A 16,583-nucleotide genomic window follows, 5' to 3' on the forward strand; every position below is an offset into this window, starting at 1 on the left:
ACTTCCTGTGCCAGGGGTACTATTTACAGGTGTTTATGGCCTTGCTAACTTCTATTCATAATTCAATTCTCAGTGACGCCTTCCCGGATTATCCAAAGCAAGCATTTTTTAATGTCTTCCTATGCTCCTTCTTTGCTGGTACTTATCACAATTTGAATTATTTTAAAATCTCTCTCTCCCTCCCCATTAGACAGTGAACTATATAAGAACACAGACCATGCGTGATCTGTTAACCGCAGTGACTAGCACATAAAATAATGAATAAATGAGTGATTGATTTGGCTAAATGACCTACCTATAAAGGCAAATCTGACTGGCACACAAGTCAGTTAGCAGAGCTTGGCTCAATGGCCACAAATTATATATACAGTATCAGCTGAAATGGGATTACAGTTTCACTGTACATTTCACAAATTAGGCTTTAAAAGAACATAGGCCAAAACAACAACAACAACAACAACAACAAAAACCTCCACAACCCAATCATTATTTTATTTTCATATAAAAAGAAATTATAAAACCTACATGGTCCTACTTGCTCTCTCCAAGTGATGTGGAAAATACCTCACTTATTGATAAATCTGGTGATATAAAGATAGCTTCATCAGATGAATATGGCCACAACTGGCCTTTTTTTGCTGAAGCTATACATTATTCCTTCTTTCAGTCTTTTTATTAGACCTCTTCCTCTTTAGGTCTTAAGAAACTTTGAAAAAGAATTCTTTTTCTCAAGGCACTTAGTATTATATATTAAATACAGATTTTAAAAATCCCATTTTGGAAAAGATATATGTACAAAAAGTTTTCAAAGAAAAATGAAGTGTTAAAATACAGCTCAAGAGAGTCTCACAGATGCTCCAGTACTTAACTAGTAGTAACACCAAATGTAAGATATTAAAGTTCCTTTATCACTATTTTTAGTTATACTGGATTAGAAATTTGAGAAAATAAATGCTCCCTCTTAATGACATGGTTGCTTATGTCTACAGATACCATAAGTTGCTAAAGACTGACAATAGAGGGAGAAGAATGCCTAAAGTGGACCAGAGAGTTAATCATCCGTTTTGAAAATACTTCATGATATCAAACAACTCAATTTCAAAACATTCTATAACTTATAAAAAGACCATATTTAGACCTGGTAAAACAAAGCATAGGGCAATTAAATAAGGAGAGTCCAATGATCGAAATGAAACTTATATACCCATATATATAAAGCAACTAAACTATAAGTCTTTTGAACAATCAGTCAGGGATAACCTCAGAAATTTATGCTTTTATGAAATAAATGATAAGCAATACCTATCCCTAATTACCTCATGGAAGAAGTGTCTCATCTGAGCCATTTTTGTTTTGAAGCGCTTTAGTTTTTGATGGATCCTCTTATCCTTCTCCAGTTGGGAGATGGTAGCCCATTCACAGTGCAGATAGGAGCTAAAGGAGATGGAAATCGTCAGCCATGGTATGAGAAAGTGGAACTGGTAAGCTAGTGTCTGAGATGAGGATATTAGCCAAAAGCAGACCTAAGAGTATGTTGCTTCAATGGGGAGATGGTCTCTTAGATCAGTGCCTCTTAAAGTTGATTTTGTACACCAACCACTTAGTTTAGGGTTGGCTTGAAAGTTCACATTTCTTTTTTTTAAATATAAATTTATCTATTTTAATTAGAGGCTAATTACTTTACAATATTGTATTGGTTTCACCACACATCAACATGAATCCACCAAGTGTGTACACATGTTCCCCATCCTGAACCCCCCTCCCACCTCCCGAAAGCTCACATTTCTAGCAGGCACCCAAATGATGCTAATTCTGCTGGTCGATGGATCACACTGAGTAGCAAGGTCTTAATGTCAGGATTACAAGGAATTTTATCAGGAACCACCCTTACCCCACTTTTCTGTAGGCAAATATTAATCAGTCAATTTCTGAGCCTCTCTCTGAACAGACATTTTCCTCACTGGAAACAATTTGGGTGAGGAAAACTATTTTTTTAAAAAAGGGACACTTTCCCAACCAGGACAGACTATACAGGAGAACTTATTACAACCCCGTGGAATTTGGGGTGAAAAGCTTTTTGCACAGATCACGTACTAGTTCTTGTACTTGACAAAGAATTCTTCTGCTTCAGTATACTGTCCAGAAGGAAGCTGGGAAGAAAAAAATTACAGTTATTAACAACTTATCTGTCAAAGAGACTCCTTAATTTTAATACACGTGGTAGACTTCCATACCAAGAATAAAATATATATCTTCCAGGATATATCACTGACTAAAGGATTAAAGAACCTAATCTGGCATTTCAATGCTGGAAGCCTGATAGCTGGAGAAAATAAGCCCTTTCTGGACTTAAGCAGGTAAGTGAAAGAAGGGGCAATAAGACAGTCCTTACTTTCCACCTAACTTTTCTCCGCTATCTCTTGTAACTACTTTGTAGCAATATAAACTGACATCCGAAGGTGCTCATTACATAAAGTCTAACTATAGAATTATGGGCTAACATGGAAAATAGGCCTCACCTCCTTCTTCACAATACGCATAGAAAGCACTTTGTCCACAATGGCAGCATCTTCTTCACTGGGATTCTCCTGCAGGAAAAGATGCAGTCAGTCAAACAAAGAGATTGTGAGCAGCAAGACACACATCTCAAATTGCTTAGTTCTCAGCTTACCACAAAGAACTGCATGGAAGGCAAAGTCTCGCCATCTGGTTCCTGCACTGGCTCAGGAAGGATAGGCTCAGTTTTGATTGGACCAGTTACATCCACTTCTTCTTCTTCTTCATCGTCTGTGATCTTTATATCCAGATCCTCTGTATATTTTTTCCGCTTAACTTGGCGGTTCGAGCGTCTCTTCTACAGGGGCAAAAACAGTCAAAATAACTGCTTAGGTCTCTCAAACAGAAAACCTTTAAAACTATTTGACTATAGTCATGTACTTAGATTTGACTCCAAATTCCCTAGGAAAAATCAAACCAAAAGATGGTAAAGAGCTTATTTATCAAATTGTATGATATTAAACCATGTAACTTATTCTACGTAGTGAGTAAATATTAATTTCCTGAATTCTTTCATTATAGTATCAGAATCCATCTGAAAGTAACCTGGGTACTATTGGCAAGAGGCTCTGAAAAACTAAAATAGAACTCTTTAAACTCTCTACCTGCAGGGTGCAATGAACTTCACACCAGGAGCAACCTTGGAGTCCACTGGTACAAAAACATTGTTTCTAACTGTTTGTCTGTTTTAGTTCTAAAGTTTTGTTTGTTTAACAAATAGGATCATACTGCACATACTGTTCTGCTGCTTACTTTTTGTTAACATTTTTCTTGGAGATGTTTTCCATATCAATGAATTTCAGATCTACCTCAATCTTTCAAGTGGTTGAGCAAAATTTAATTAAATAATCTCAGTAATAGGTACAGCTCATGATAAAAATTAGGAAGGATGGAGAGAAAAAATTATTTTTCAGTAATGATTATAACCCCTGGAAAATCCAAAACCAAATGAGTCATTAGAAGATTTGATTTCTAAATTCAATTTTAGTAGTTAGTAGTACAATTTAGTACAATCAATTGTACTAAAATTGATTTGATAAATTTGCTTGGCATAAAGTTAATTTTAAAAAATCAATGGCATTCTTACATAGACTAAGCCAGAAAATACAATAAAAGAAAAGTCTTTTTATGAAAAAAGATCATCTTAAGTATTAAATTTAGTAAGAAATAATGAAATATTTATAACCTCCCCAATCACAAAAATTTAAAAAACAAATTTAACAGAAGTTTTAAATTAGATAAGCTGATTCTAAAATTCAACAGAGAACTAAACATCTAAGAATAACCATAAAAATATGAAAAGGTGTACTTGGCCTTATCCAATGTTAAAGCCAGTATAAAGCTATAAGGATTAACACAGCTTGGTACCTCTCCAGGAGGAGATAAACAGATCAATGAAATAGTGTCCAAATATAGATTAAAATACTTAGGTGGATTTAGAACATGATAAAAATAGTATTTTTAATCAGTGAGGAAAAAGTGGATTATTCTATAAATGAGATTGAAAACAGACCACTAGCCAAACAAAAAGACTGAATAACTTCAAAGTTTAAAAAAAGACAAAATTTCTAAAACATGTGGAAGAATTTTTTTCTTTAAATAATCCTGGAGTAGGAAAGGTATTTCTGATAAAGTAACTGATCAATTTGATCTTATAACTAAGAAAAAAAATCAATACAATAGAAATATGAGCAAATAACATGAATAGACAATTTTTGTAGGAAAAAAACATGAATGGCTTTCAATGTAAAATGATGCTCACATTCACAATAAAATTGTTACAACTGAAAACTTTTTCTTTTTTGCATCTAACCGAGAGGCAAAAATCTGAGTTTGATCAAATATTTGAAATAGGAACTCATACATTGCTGGTGAGAGTACACACTGGCATGAAGAAAATTTCTATATAACAAAATTTGACAATATCCATTGACCCAACAATTCCACTTCAAAGATATTATCCTACAGATAAATCTGTACATGTATACAAATCTCTGTGGGCTTCTCTGGTGGCTTACTAAGAACCTGCCTGCCAATGCAGGAGACGTGGGTTCAATCCCTTAGTTAGGAAGGTTCCCTGGAGAAGGAAACGGCAACCCACTCCCGTATTTTTGCCTGGGAAATCCCATGGACAGAGGAGCCTGGCAGTCCATGGGGCCGCAAAAGAGTCAAACGCAACTTAGAAACTAAGCAACAACAACAAAGAATAGCAAATCTCTGTCAGCATTATCTGTGGTAGTAAAAGACCAGAGAAAACCCAAATGCCCACCAACAGGGGCTGGACTGAACAAATCATGCTACAGTCAAAAAAAGGAACACTATAGAACTATATAAAAAGAATGGGGTAGACGGACAAGAATGAACAGTGAAGATGAGGAGCTGGAACTCTCACTGCTGGTCCATGTGTAAAATGACAATCACTTCAGAAGGCAGCAGATTCTTATAAGGTTAAAAGGTCAAATGTTTAACTACCCCATAGTCTATCAACTCCTGGCTATTTAGCTATGAGAAATGAAAACCTATGTCCACAAAGCATGTGTACTAAGACTGTCCACTGCATCCTTACTCAAAACAGCTCCAAACTGAAGAAACCAAATGTCTAACAGAATGAATAAACACTGTGGTATATTCCTAAAGTAAAATGTTTCTCAAGAAAAAAAAAAGGAATGAACTTCTGATACATCAACATGAATAATTCTGAACACCACTATGCTGAAAAAAGTGAGACCCAAGAGTATATATACTATGTGATTCCATTTACATGAAGTTTAAGAACAGGCTAAGTTTAATCTATGGTTAACAGAAATGAGCACAATTGTTGCTTATGGGGAGATGGTGGGGAGAGGATGGTGAACTGACAGAAAAGAGGGTACCAGGGAACCTTCTGGGATGATGGAACGTGGGGCTTCATTAAATAATTTCTCTACTTTTGGTGTATATTTCAAATTTTTCATAATAAAAAAAGAGTGTGAGGAAGAATGGGTTAGATTTATCTTTTTTAATAAAGAACTATATTCAAGATATACTGTTAGAGAAAAAAGCACAGTACAGAAGAATAGGTATGGAATACTGACATTGAGTGGAAGTGGAATTATGAGGCCTCCACTGCCAAGACTGGTATTTGAGGAAACACAATTAGGTCAATTAATTGTGTTTCCTCAAATTCTGACATTAAAATCCTAACCCCCTAGTACCTCAGAATGTGACTGTCTGGAGACAGGGCCTTAAAGAGGTGATTAAGTTGGGGTGGGCACTACTGGATCAGGGCCCTTAAAAGAGGAGGGAATCTGGCCACACGCAGAGACAACAGGGACGCACGCACTGAGCAAAGATCATGCGGGGGCAGTGAGGAGGCGGCCTCTGCAAGCCACGGAGAGAGGCCTCGGAGGTAACCAGACCTCCTGATCTTGCACTTCTAGCCTTCAGACCTGTAAGAAAATAAATTTCTGTTGTTTAAACTATCTAGTCCGTGGTATTTTGTTATGGTAACCCTAGCAAATTAATATACCACTTTTTAAATTTTATTAATTCTTTTATTTCTTGTATTACAAAGATTTGCCTACAGTTTGTGTTTTAATTTTATTTTTAATTGGAGGATAATTACTTTAAATGCTGTGATAGTTTCTGCCATACTCACTTGGTGTTTTGATTATATAACACTTTATTTAACTGTTTATTTAACAAACATATCTAACTCTTACTGTGCTCTCTTACCTAAACACTCTTCTATATGGTTTGTAAACATTTACATTTAATCCTAACAACTCTACTTAGTAGATATTACTATCTGTACTTTAGAGATGAAGAAATTGAGACACCACAAGGTCAAGTAAACTTGCCTTAAGTGACAATATTAGCAAATACTAGAGTTAACATGAGAACCCAAGAAATGGTCTTGGTCTTAAACACTATGCTATTTAGAGCATTTTTCGTTGTTGCTACATATACATAGTTTTTATATAGTACATATATCAATCTCTCCCTTTATGACTTGGAAATTTTAATACCCTCCTTAACTCAATCATGTTTTATAAAGGGCCATGATTTCAATTTTTACATTTTGACCTTTGATTAAACTAGAATTTGTTTTTCTTAAAGAGTAATGTAAGAAATCCAGTTTTATTTCTTCCTAAATGAGTAGTCATCCTAACATAATGTGTTAAATAATCTTTCTTTCCATTGATTTTATTATCTTTTTTCTTTCTTTTTTTTTTTGGCTGCACCATCCTTGGTGGCTTGCAGTATCCTAGTTCCCTGACCAGGGATTGAGCCCCGGGCCCTCAGCAATCAAAGTGTGGAGTTCTAACCACTGGACCACCACGCAATTCTCTCCACTGATTTTAAATGGCCTTTTAATTCACATTCTAATGTCTCAAAATTATCTGGATCTGTTTCTAGACTGTTATTTTTCACTCTGCTATTTCTTCTTTAAACTCTTGGTAATTATAATTGCATAATATACTTTAATGTCTGTTAAATCTAGCTTTTGCTTCACTCTCCATTTCAAAAATGTCTGTCCTATCCTCACGTTAATATCCCCCAGAAAAACTCAAGTCTCAGTTTGTCAATGCAGTGAATATATATTAAAGAAGAGGGGAGACATTTATAAAGTACTGATAGCTAGTGAGGGACCTGAGGTTTGTTTAGTCCAAACCTCCACTTTCAGATAAGGAATTTAGATAGAGCTAAGTAAACTAGCCAGACCCATTAGAGCTACTCAGAAGTACTATGGGTATCCTGAATCATTAATAGCTTCTTCTTTCCATGGTTGGAAACTAAAGTCAAAGATGGTACCATAAGGCCACAGAGACAGAGGACTAAAGTTCTTTTGATCCAGCTTTTTTTATTCTCTTCCCAATGTTTCTCATCTTTAAAAGGTAGCAAAAACACTGCGCCTTAAGCTCCCCAGTTCACAGAGTCAAAACCCTGAAGTGTTAAGTAATGCACAAGGGACAGCTGGACTGTTCTAAGAAAGACCAAAGTACTAACATACCCAAAACAACAATTGCAGCATAATTGCATATCTGCTTAGTCTCTGAAACACTGGAATTTGAGAAAATGACTACTGTAGAGTAATATGCATTTTTAGAGTAATACACGTTTTGCCTAAAAAACATAAATAAATAAAATTTAAGCCACGACCATGACCAGGTTTTGCCTCTTTTACTTTTTTTTGCCTACCTCTGGTTTAGAAAAGCTGTTGAAATATGCATAGTCTTATGGTCTCTCACTATCTATTCCTGGTCTGCCTGTAAAGAAGTAAACAGGATCTTTTCATGAAGTTTTTTAGGGATTCTTTTACCTGAATGCTGCTTTCTTCATCTTCCCGGGGTGATTGTGCGGGCATGACTTCTACATCTGAATTATCAGATGAGGTATTACGTTTTCGCTTCTTACCCACCACAGGAGTGATGGTGCTGAAAAGGAAAAACCAAATTCAGTTACAGTGAAGGCAAGGAAAATTTAGGAATAGAAAATACAATTAATCTAACCTATCACATATGAAACCTCCAGGCATGCTGCTGCTGCTAAGTCACTTCAGTCGTGTCCAACTCTGTGCGACCCCTTAGACGGCAGCTCACCAGGCTTGGAGTGGGCTGCCATTTCCTTCTCCAATGCTCTAGATATTCAGTCTGGGGACACATAACTATTGAGTAGGGTGTTTGAAAAAAAAGATTTGGGGGTTTCTAAACTACCAGCTGGCTTTTACACCAGATTTGACAAATTTTTGCTACCACTGTATTCATGAATACCTGAATGAAGGCAGCATAACACAGCAGAACCAATTCCTGACTAAGAGTTACAAGGCCTCATTTCAGTTCCAGTTCTCTCACTAGCTCGGCGTTAGTCTTCTAACTAGCAAACACTGATGATAAAACCTAGCATGATAGCTGTTGAAGATCAAGTAAAATAACAGACATGAAACTTGCTTTTTTAAGCTAAAAAACCCTGTACAAATATAGAGCATTATTATAATTACACCACAAAGCCTGAAGCATCTCAGGGAGTAGAAGCTAGCGAGAAAGGAGTGAAGCTACAAGACATGGAAGGAAGAGAGCACACTCAATTGTGGCAAGAGTTATGTGGCAAGCTGTGGCTCTGTCAAGACTGCTTAAGGCTGACAGTGGCTGCTGAAATCTTCTCCAGTTCACATATGAAATGCAAGAACAGGGCAGCTATGTCTGCAGCAGCTCTTTTACCGGCGTGGGTTGTAGGGGGCTAGGGAGAAGTCTTTCACACTACAGTGATACAAAATCAAGAATACAGCTTTTACACAAAACTCCTAACTCAAGACTGGCTGTCTTTCCCAGGCCTTGATGTTCACTTGGAACAGAGAAGAGAAAGGACTTATTATTTTCTATGACACATCCCCTTGAACTCTGTAGCTGCTATATACAGCATGAATTTAAAAATAGGAATTTAAACATGTATGCACTCTCCCCAAAGACCCCATCACAACAGCAAACGGTGGCACTCACTTTAGCTTACTCTTGCCCTTGGTTTTGGAGGTACCAGATGTTTTGCTCTTCTTCGGCTTTTCTTCCTTGAGCCTCTCCCCACTGCTCTTCTTCCTGCGTTTCTTCTCCCCTTCCTCCTCAGGCCGGACGCTGGGCAGCTCATCCTCATTCAGGACTCGAGGTATGTTCTGTTCGCCCCGAGCACGGGCCCTCGCAATGGCCTCTGCTACAATCCGGTTTGCTTTCTCTTGCTTCTTTTGGTGTTCCAGCCTACGGTTTTCCTCGATTCCTGTCTTGCCCCCAGTATGGGGAGCAGAACTTGCTGGTGAGGACAGAGCTGCCACTTCACTGGCACTGAGAACTTTAACTACAGAGAGCCCAGAGGAGGCCCCTTGGGAAGAGCCGGCCTATAGAAATAAAGACACTACAATTTCAACATGCTTATAGCTAAACAACCTGAATAAAACAGCCCTAAAGCACACAGGCTGGAAATGTTAGTTCTCTTAATTCCTTAAGAATAAGACTCATCAAATCTTACTGAATCTAGAGGCACGCTTTTTTTTAAAGTAATTTTTTGGTGGGATGGGGATGAGAAAAGGCAATTGTGCCAAATTAACCTTCTATATTCTTTAGCCATGTTTCTAATGTCAATACTCATCCCACAATGAAATTTCCAAACAATACAGACAACACTAGTGTCTAGGCTAGTAAGAAAATTCAAATTCCATTCTTGTCCTACCTTTATCTTCCTGGGGGTGGTGGGGGGTGGGGTGGGGGTAGGGGGAGGAATGATAGATAAGCACTTGACCTCTTCAAGCCTATTTATCTTTCAGATGAGGGGTTATTTTCAGTCATTTTCATTTCACAAGGATATCAGGAAAGATTGTAAATAAAACAATTTAAAGACAAATACTAGACAAATCATCTCTTATCCCAAACCCAACAATAACCCTCAAATCTTTTCATGATATAATTAAAATAAGGTTCCCATGGGTGAAAGAAAGAAAAGCCTGTATCTCACTTCAGAGATATGAATCTAGACCGGCCCCACATTCAACAGTGAGTGGTTGCTGAGGATAACATCAGGGGACTAAGAGCGTGTTTGCCTTCTTAGCTCAACATGTTGAGTCTCACCTGTGGCTGAAGTACCACCTTGAGGGGTACTGAAAGTCTCTGTCCTGGGGCCTGTCCTGGTCCCATTATCTGAGCCTGCTGCACAGAGGAGAGAGTCACTGGCTGGGTGGAGGGTGGCTGCTGGGGTTGTGGCTGCGATGATGGAGGCTGTGGTACAATCTGGATTTTCTGCTGTGGTTGCTGCACCTGCAGCTGTATGGTTACTACTTTGGCAGGCTGCCCCTGGGCATTCTTGGCTTGAGTCAGGGCTGCTAGCTGGTTGCCCTGTAACACTATCTTGCCTGGTAGACTCCCTAGCACGACATGCCGGTGTCCTTGGGGACCTCCAGACTGTGGCTGCTGGAGGACCAGTGTGATGCGTTTCGATTCACCCTAGAGTGAAGAGAGGAAATTGCAAGAGAGGTAGGACATTAAAGAAGGGTAGACCTCTTAGTATTTACACCAGTTTTCCTCATCCTGGAATTATAAAAACTGAGGGTCAGAAAAGACAGTACAATCCCCTTTGTTCATCTTCCTATCTGTCCTGATAAATCTTTTCTATAACCTCTGCCCAGTGGGTACCAAGTCTATTCTTGAAAAACTGCTGAAAGGTTTGCTATTTTCTAAGGCAGTCATTCCATTTTTTGGAAACCTATTAGAATAAAAGTCTTTACAATGAACTAAAATCCACCTCCTCAGAGCTTCTCTTCACCAGCCCTACTTATCTGAACACTGTCTTCCCCTCCTCCAAATTCTTCTGGCCCTTGATTCAGAGGCTAGAGTCTTTATTATCTTATAAAAGAAACAAGTCTTTTCACTGGGCAAAGCTGGAGGAGGACAATCTTAGTAAGAACAGGAAAGATACACATAGTTTCTGTAAGTCTTGCAAATATAAATACACATATTTTTCAAAAATGATTCTTTGTTCCCATTGCATCCTATAGTACTCGTATAACTTTGTATCATCCACCACTGTGAGTTCTTCCTTAAGGTCTGTATTTCCTGGCAGATGGTGAGCTCTGTAAGGACAGGGACTGTGTCTATCTTGTTCAGCACCAGCTAGGCACAGTGTAAATATGTAGTAAGAGCTCAAAAAATGCATTAACACTAACTGCTTTCACCTTGTTAAGTAACAAATAACGTGGCTATCAACACTAACTGATAAAAAGTAAAGACGGAATTTAAGCAGATTTCCTAGAGACAGCTCTCATGTGCTTGCTCTCACACAGTTGCTGGGCCCGCTACTAAACCAAAATTCACCTCCCCCTTTCACTCAAGTCACCTGGGTGGGTGTAGAGGTCAGTGTAACTGCAGGCTTCAGTGGGGGCCCTGTGGCCCCAGGGTTTCCAGCAGGAGCTGAACCCTTAACTGGCTGTAGGACCAGCTGCTTTACTGGTCGGCTGGGCTGGACAATGCGCTGAACAGTAGCCTGGTTCCCAGGGACCTTGGCGGCCAACACTGTATTACCAGAGACAATGGAAACACCAGGTCGAAGGGGAGTGCCGGTTAGCACTTTGGTAAAAGTGACTTTTCCACCATTGGCTGTGCCAGCCACGAGGGGCTGAGCTGTGCTGGTGATACCTTGGGCCTGAATTTGTGCCACATGGGCACCAGTGACTGAGGAGCTTGGTGGGGCTTTAAGGATAACAATCTTAGGGGCGGACTGAGGTGGTTGTCCTCCAGCACTACTGGAGGAGACAGCTGTGGCAGAGACACCCATGAAAGGATTCCCTTGGCTCAGGATCTCCTGGCTCTTGGAGACCTGCAAAAGTCCTGATGTTGGCGTTGCTGTCTGTAAGACAGGTTGGGCTGGCTGCTCTTGGCTGACGGGCTGAGTGGTATAATCATGCAAGGTTAAAGATTCTGGAGCTGGAGCTGTTGATTCTTTGGGAAGTTCTGTGGGGGCTGTTTCCTCTGGTGGGGGGACCAAGTCATTTGCTGATGAATTCGCCACATCACCACCTCCACCATCCTGGTTCATCTGATCCAAGGAGTCCAGAGAGCTTGGCAGTCCAAGGGCTTCTTCAATAGGGTCTTGTGTGACCTGATTGAAGCTGTCATCAGTCAGAGAGTCCAGGCCAAATAAATTTGGGTCATCAAACAGATCCATGATGGGGTCTGCCATCTTGGGAAAGCAATGGGGGTTACTTCCCCAAGGTTTAAGGAGGGAAGGGGAGGGGGGGTACTGGCTCTCCCCTCCCCTCCCCTATTAAGAAAAAAATGTACACAATGGAAGAGGACTACTCTTCAGGTAAAGAGGCAAGAAACAAGTGCATGTCAGACTGTCCTGACCTTCATGGAGCAAGATGGCTAGGTCTTCAGAGGAAGATGATGGAACTCCTGTTGTAGAAAGACAAATGACAAGTAAGCAAAGGAGGTGACCTCAGGGAAAATATCTACCCGTAATATCAAATAGCATCAAAATAGTAAGAGAAGAGGGAAATGTGAGGTAAGCTGAGGACAGAGACACAGCAGAAAGAACATCCATATTTCTGCTTTGAAACCAAAAGAGAAAAAAAGAAATAAGCCAACCCCTTTTTGGGGCTCTTACACCTACACACTTTGAAGCTTCTGTCTGTCAAGATCATTTCACTGTCTCCGTCCATTTCTTTACACAATTATCAAGCTTAGGTACAGAACAGGAAATGTAACATTCATTCACTTTCTATTTCAGATTCTTAAGTTGACAGAAATGAACAATATATCAGCAATACTTCAGTGAATACAGATAGAGGCTTTTGGATATACTGGATTTTGTAACTTTTCCTTATAATTCCGATACTTCTACTTACTACTAGCAAAAATAAACACCTTTAACCAAGCTTACTGGGTAATCTCGCTAAGTTTATAATATAATTTTACTCAGGAAGATTCACAGACTTTAGTTCACCCATCAGTGAACCTATACATTGTGCTTCTGTTATGAAGTCCCCTCCCCGCTTTCTCATATTTAAGATCAAAACCTTCTCTGGCAAAAGAGTCAAAGAATTCTACAATTTCGTTCCAGTTTATGTTTCCAACTTTCACTCTCATCATGTCCTGTATGCTCATCACTTCCTATATATACCCTAGATTTCAGTCCAAACAGACAATCCAGTTCCCTTAATGACATTCCTATCTGCATGACTTTGCCTGTTTTGCTGTATTTTCTGCCTGGAATATCTTTATTACCCTCCCCACAAACATCTCTTCCAGTTAAAATCTTTAACATCCTCAAAGGTCTTCTACTCAGTAAGGCGAGCCCTGCACCTCCATAAGGTGAGCAATTTGCGATGACCCAGTCCCTTCATCTTCTTTGTTGTTGTTGTTTAATCGCTAAGTCGTGTCTGACCCTTTTGCAACCCCATGGACTACAGCCCACCAGGCTTCTCCGTCCATGGGATTCCCCAGGCAAGAATACTGGAGTGGGTTCCCCACCTAGGAATTGAACCCACATCTCCTGCATTGATGGGCAGATTCTTTACTGATGAGCCACCAAGGAAACTCTCACCTTCTTTAAATACCCACAACAGTGCCTGCACCTTATTTAAAGCACTTATATTTAACATTTTATTAAAATGATAAGTCTCTTGTCCATTTCCTCTGAAGGACCAAGAGGCTCCTTTGTGCAAATTATAAAAAGCTGCCTGGTCAAGATGCTTGTCTGCCATCTGCTGGAAAATTATCATATTAAACATATTATCTGTGATGATGATGAACATGTGCAATGCACACCCTGCACAACCCTGCATGGTGGCCCAGCTCCTCTTTCTCCAAGACAGAAGAGATCCTGAATGGTGGGGACCACATCTTATTATCTGTGGATCTCTAAAGCGCCAGATGAATATCACATACACAGTAGCTACTCAAAAAAATTGAAATGAATTAAAATAAGTGCCTGTGGTGTCTGAAATTAACTATTCTGTTCTTAGAGAAATTAACTGGTATTCCCTGATTCTAAGATGAGACAGTAGAAAACTTCCTATCTTGAAAAACTGTCCTACAAATAACTGAAACTATGTTTACAAAATCCACATGTGGGGCTTTTAACTACATAAAATGTTGGAAAAAGGAAAAACTAAGACAAGGAGTTTTAAGTATATCACCCTGTAACTGTATGAAAATGTAGTATTTGCTTTCTGTATATGATTTCAATATTTGTCAATCCAGGAAAGCTTTGGTAACACCATTTCTCCTACTTTTAGAAGAAACCAGAAATTTGTCAGTAACACAGAACAGACTAGACTGAAGGCTTTTCCACACAAACCCCAAGCCTTTTTCCCTCTTCCTCAACTCATTCCAGTTATCCCTGTAAAATTAATATAATGTAGGTAAGTAGCCCAGAAACTGAGACACAGATAAGAGAACAGACTCATCAGTAGTTGGCACATCAGTTTCTCAAAATTACAAACCATACAGAGCATCTCCACCAATGTTAAACAAGATCTTTCGAGCTTCAGTAACTGTATCCCTTCACATCTCAACCAAGGTCCGCATCACTTCCCATTCCTGGTTAAAGTATTCCACAAGCTCATCCTAGCCTCTCCTATCTAATGCCTGCCCCAAAACTACTCAAAATGGTGATCAGAAGACTTATAAATATTTCTTAATTTAATAAAAATCTACTCAATAATTTTATAAAATTTTTCAACACTTCTATCATCTTTTCCTAGTTATGCCCTACTTTGCTACCTATTATCTTTTCACCTCCTATTCACTGTCAGAAGCTACACTAAATATCTAACAGTTAGGTGTCACACAAAAAATACAGTGAAAGTTCCCACTGACTAGAAGTTTACACGGTTAATAGTTTATAACCTGCCTTTCTTCCATGGAGTATTCTGTCCTTTCCAGGACTCCTTGCTATTTATTCACCCAAATGCTCTTTCTTCCCTCCGCAAAAGCCCAGTCTCAGACAGAGAGAGAGAGATCTCATTTTTTAATGGGCAAAACCAGGTTAACAGCTTCTCAATATTTCCTTACTTCCATATGACTCAAGTATTAAGTTCTTAAAGGTCAATGTACTTATTTATCTCCCTTTCCAATTTTGGGGCCAAATTCCTGCTTCTCCTGGTTCAGTCAAGGCCCCCAAATTTAAAAAATCTCACCACTGACAATGCCACACATCAAGTCTCACTACTTCTCAGTTCCATTCCATCAACTCACCCCTACCTGACCTAATTCATCGTATATGAATTTTTTAATCCTAGTCTACAGCTTCTTTTTTTAACTCACATCTTTAAATCTGTCCTTGACTCTCAAAAGAATAAGCCTTCTCCAAATGTACTGCCAACTTTCTTACTCCCTCCTTCTATTCTTACTTATGGGTCATCCTAGCTATACCCATATCTGGCCTATTCTACCAAGTTCATCTACCTCATGAATTCTCTTTCCATAATTCAAATCCTGGTAACAAAAATAAATAAATGTTAAGCAGTCAAATATATGAAACCCTTAAGATAACCTTAAGTAAAGCAACTCCCTAGATAAAGAAATCATAGCAGACTTTTATCATATTGAGAATGAAAAGCCAGCTTTCACCTTCTATTGACCCAAAGAGAAACATATGCATATGTTCAAAAGACAGTCTGATAGCTGTACTTAAACATTTTCCGTAATTCCAAACTAACAAGTAGACTAACGACAGAAAACTTGTGGGGTGGGGGGGTGGGTGTGGGATACGAGGGAAGTAGAACCAACTAGTCAGTTAAGATTAAAATTCAAAGCTATCCATCTACAACTTTCAGATAACAAGCTGGAGAGATTCTTTACATAACAGCCCTTCATCTCACCTTCTTTTTTAAGGAGAAACTACTCCTTCCCCTCGAAATAAATAAATACTGATGTTGGCAGCTTTACCACCTTTAATATAGTTCTTCTGGGTTTTCTTAGAAATCTAGAGTCCCAGCTCTCCTGTTTTTATTTTATGTGCCTCCTGGTACCCTTGCCCATTTCAAAAACAACTTGTCTGTCCAATCATAAAGGACTCAGTTTTAATACTACTCTATACTTTTCAATCTCAATCTCCCCAAATCTTTCAACAAAGCAGTGATTCTCAACTGGGAGATGGAAGGTATGTGAAGTTTGAAAATGTACCTTTAATGTTATAAGTTTATATTTGTCAAATGGAAACAATCTCACTGTTTACATTATTTATATTCAATAAAACTGAACCATATCTCTTGGCCTGTGAGGGTATGTAAAAGACAACATGGCGGGGCGGGGGGTGGGGGGTGGGCAGGTGGTGGTGTAGTGCAGGCAGGTGTGGACAGAGAAAGCAGCATGCCTGGTTTGGAAAGATTATTGACATTTATGTGATGGGATAGGATTTCTTATGGCCTCTCAAAAAAGGAAGTTCATCATTTTGTTTATGATAGATGAGAAACACTGCAAGAAAAATTAGCCCAGTTGTCTAATGCATAAACTTACATAAATTGACCTTCAGATATCCATTCTCCACTTACAGATTCCTCTATA

The 16,583-nt window shown here is 38.9% G+C and overlaps 1 protein-coding gene across 6 annotated transcripts in view; it reads right to left on the reverse strand.

Annotated features, from left to right (window-relative positions):
- Positions 1–16,583, reverse strand: part of CHD8 (chromodomain helicase DNA binding protein 8) — a 57,927-nt gene that overhangs the window by 26,124 nt on the left and 15,220 nt on the right. For 4 of the 6 annotated variants that reach the window (XM_040227134.1, XM_040227136.1, XM_040227137.1 and 1 more), the window contains exons 2-9: positions 11,410–12,467; positions 10,149–10,520; positions 9,036–9,421; positions 7,859–7,973; positions 2,672–2,854; positions 2,520–2,588; positions 2,095–2,150; positions 1,317–1,434 (exon numbers count right to left, since the gene is read on the reverse strand). In XM_040227134.1, coding sequence (XP_040083068.1) covers positions 1,317–1,434; positions 2,095–2,150; positions 2,520–2,588; positions 2,672–2,854; positions 7,859–7,973; positions 9,036–9,421; positions 10,149–10,520; positions 11,410–12,252 — 2,142 coding nt within the window. In that variant the 5' untranslated portion in view covers positions 12,253–12,467. The remainder of the gene's footprint in view (positions 1–1,316; positions 1,435–2,094; positions 2,151–2,519; positions 2,589–2,671; positions 2,855–7,858; positions 7,974–9,035; positions 9,422–10,148; positions 10,521–11,409; positions 12,468–16,583) is intronic. The other 2 variants (XM_040227139.1, XM_040227138.1) reach the window with 1 other exon arrangement.

The sequence above is a fragment of the Oryx dammah genome, unplaced genomic scaffold (genome assembly GCF_014754425.2).
Source record: "Oryx dammah isolate SB20612 unplaced genomic scaffold, SCBI_Odam_1.1 HiC_scaffold_26, whole genome shotgun sequence".
In the NCBI taxonomy this organism is placed as follows: domain Eukaryota; kingdom Metazoa; phylum Chordata; class Mammalia; order Artiodactyla; family Bovidae; genus Oryx; species Oryx dammah.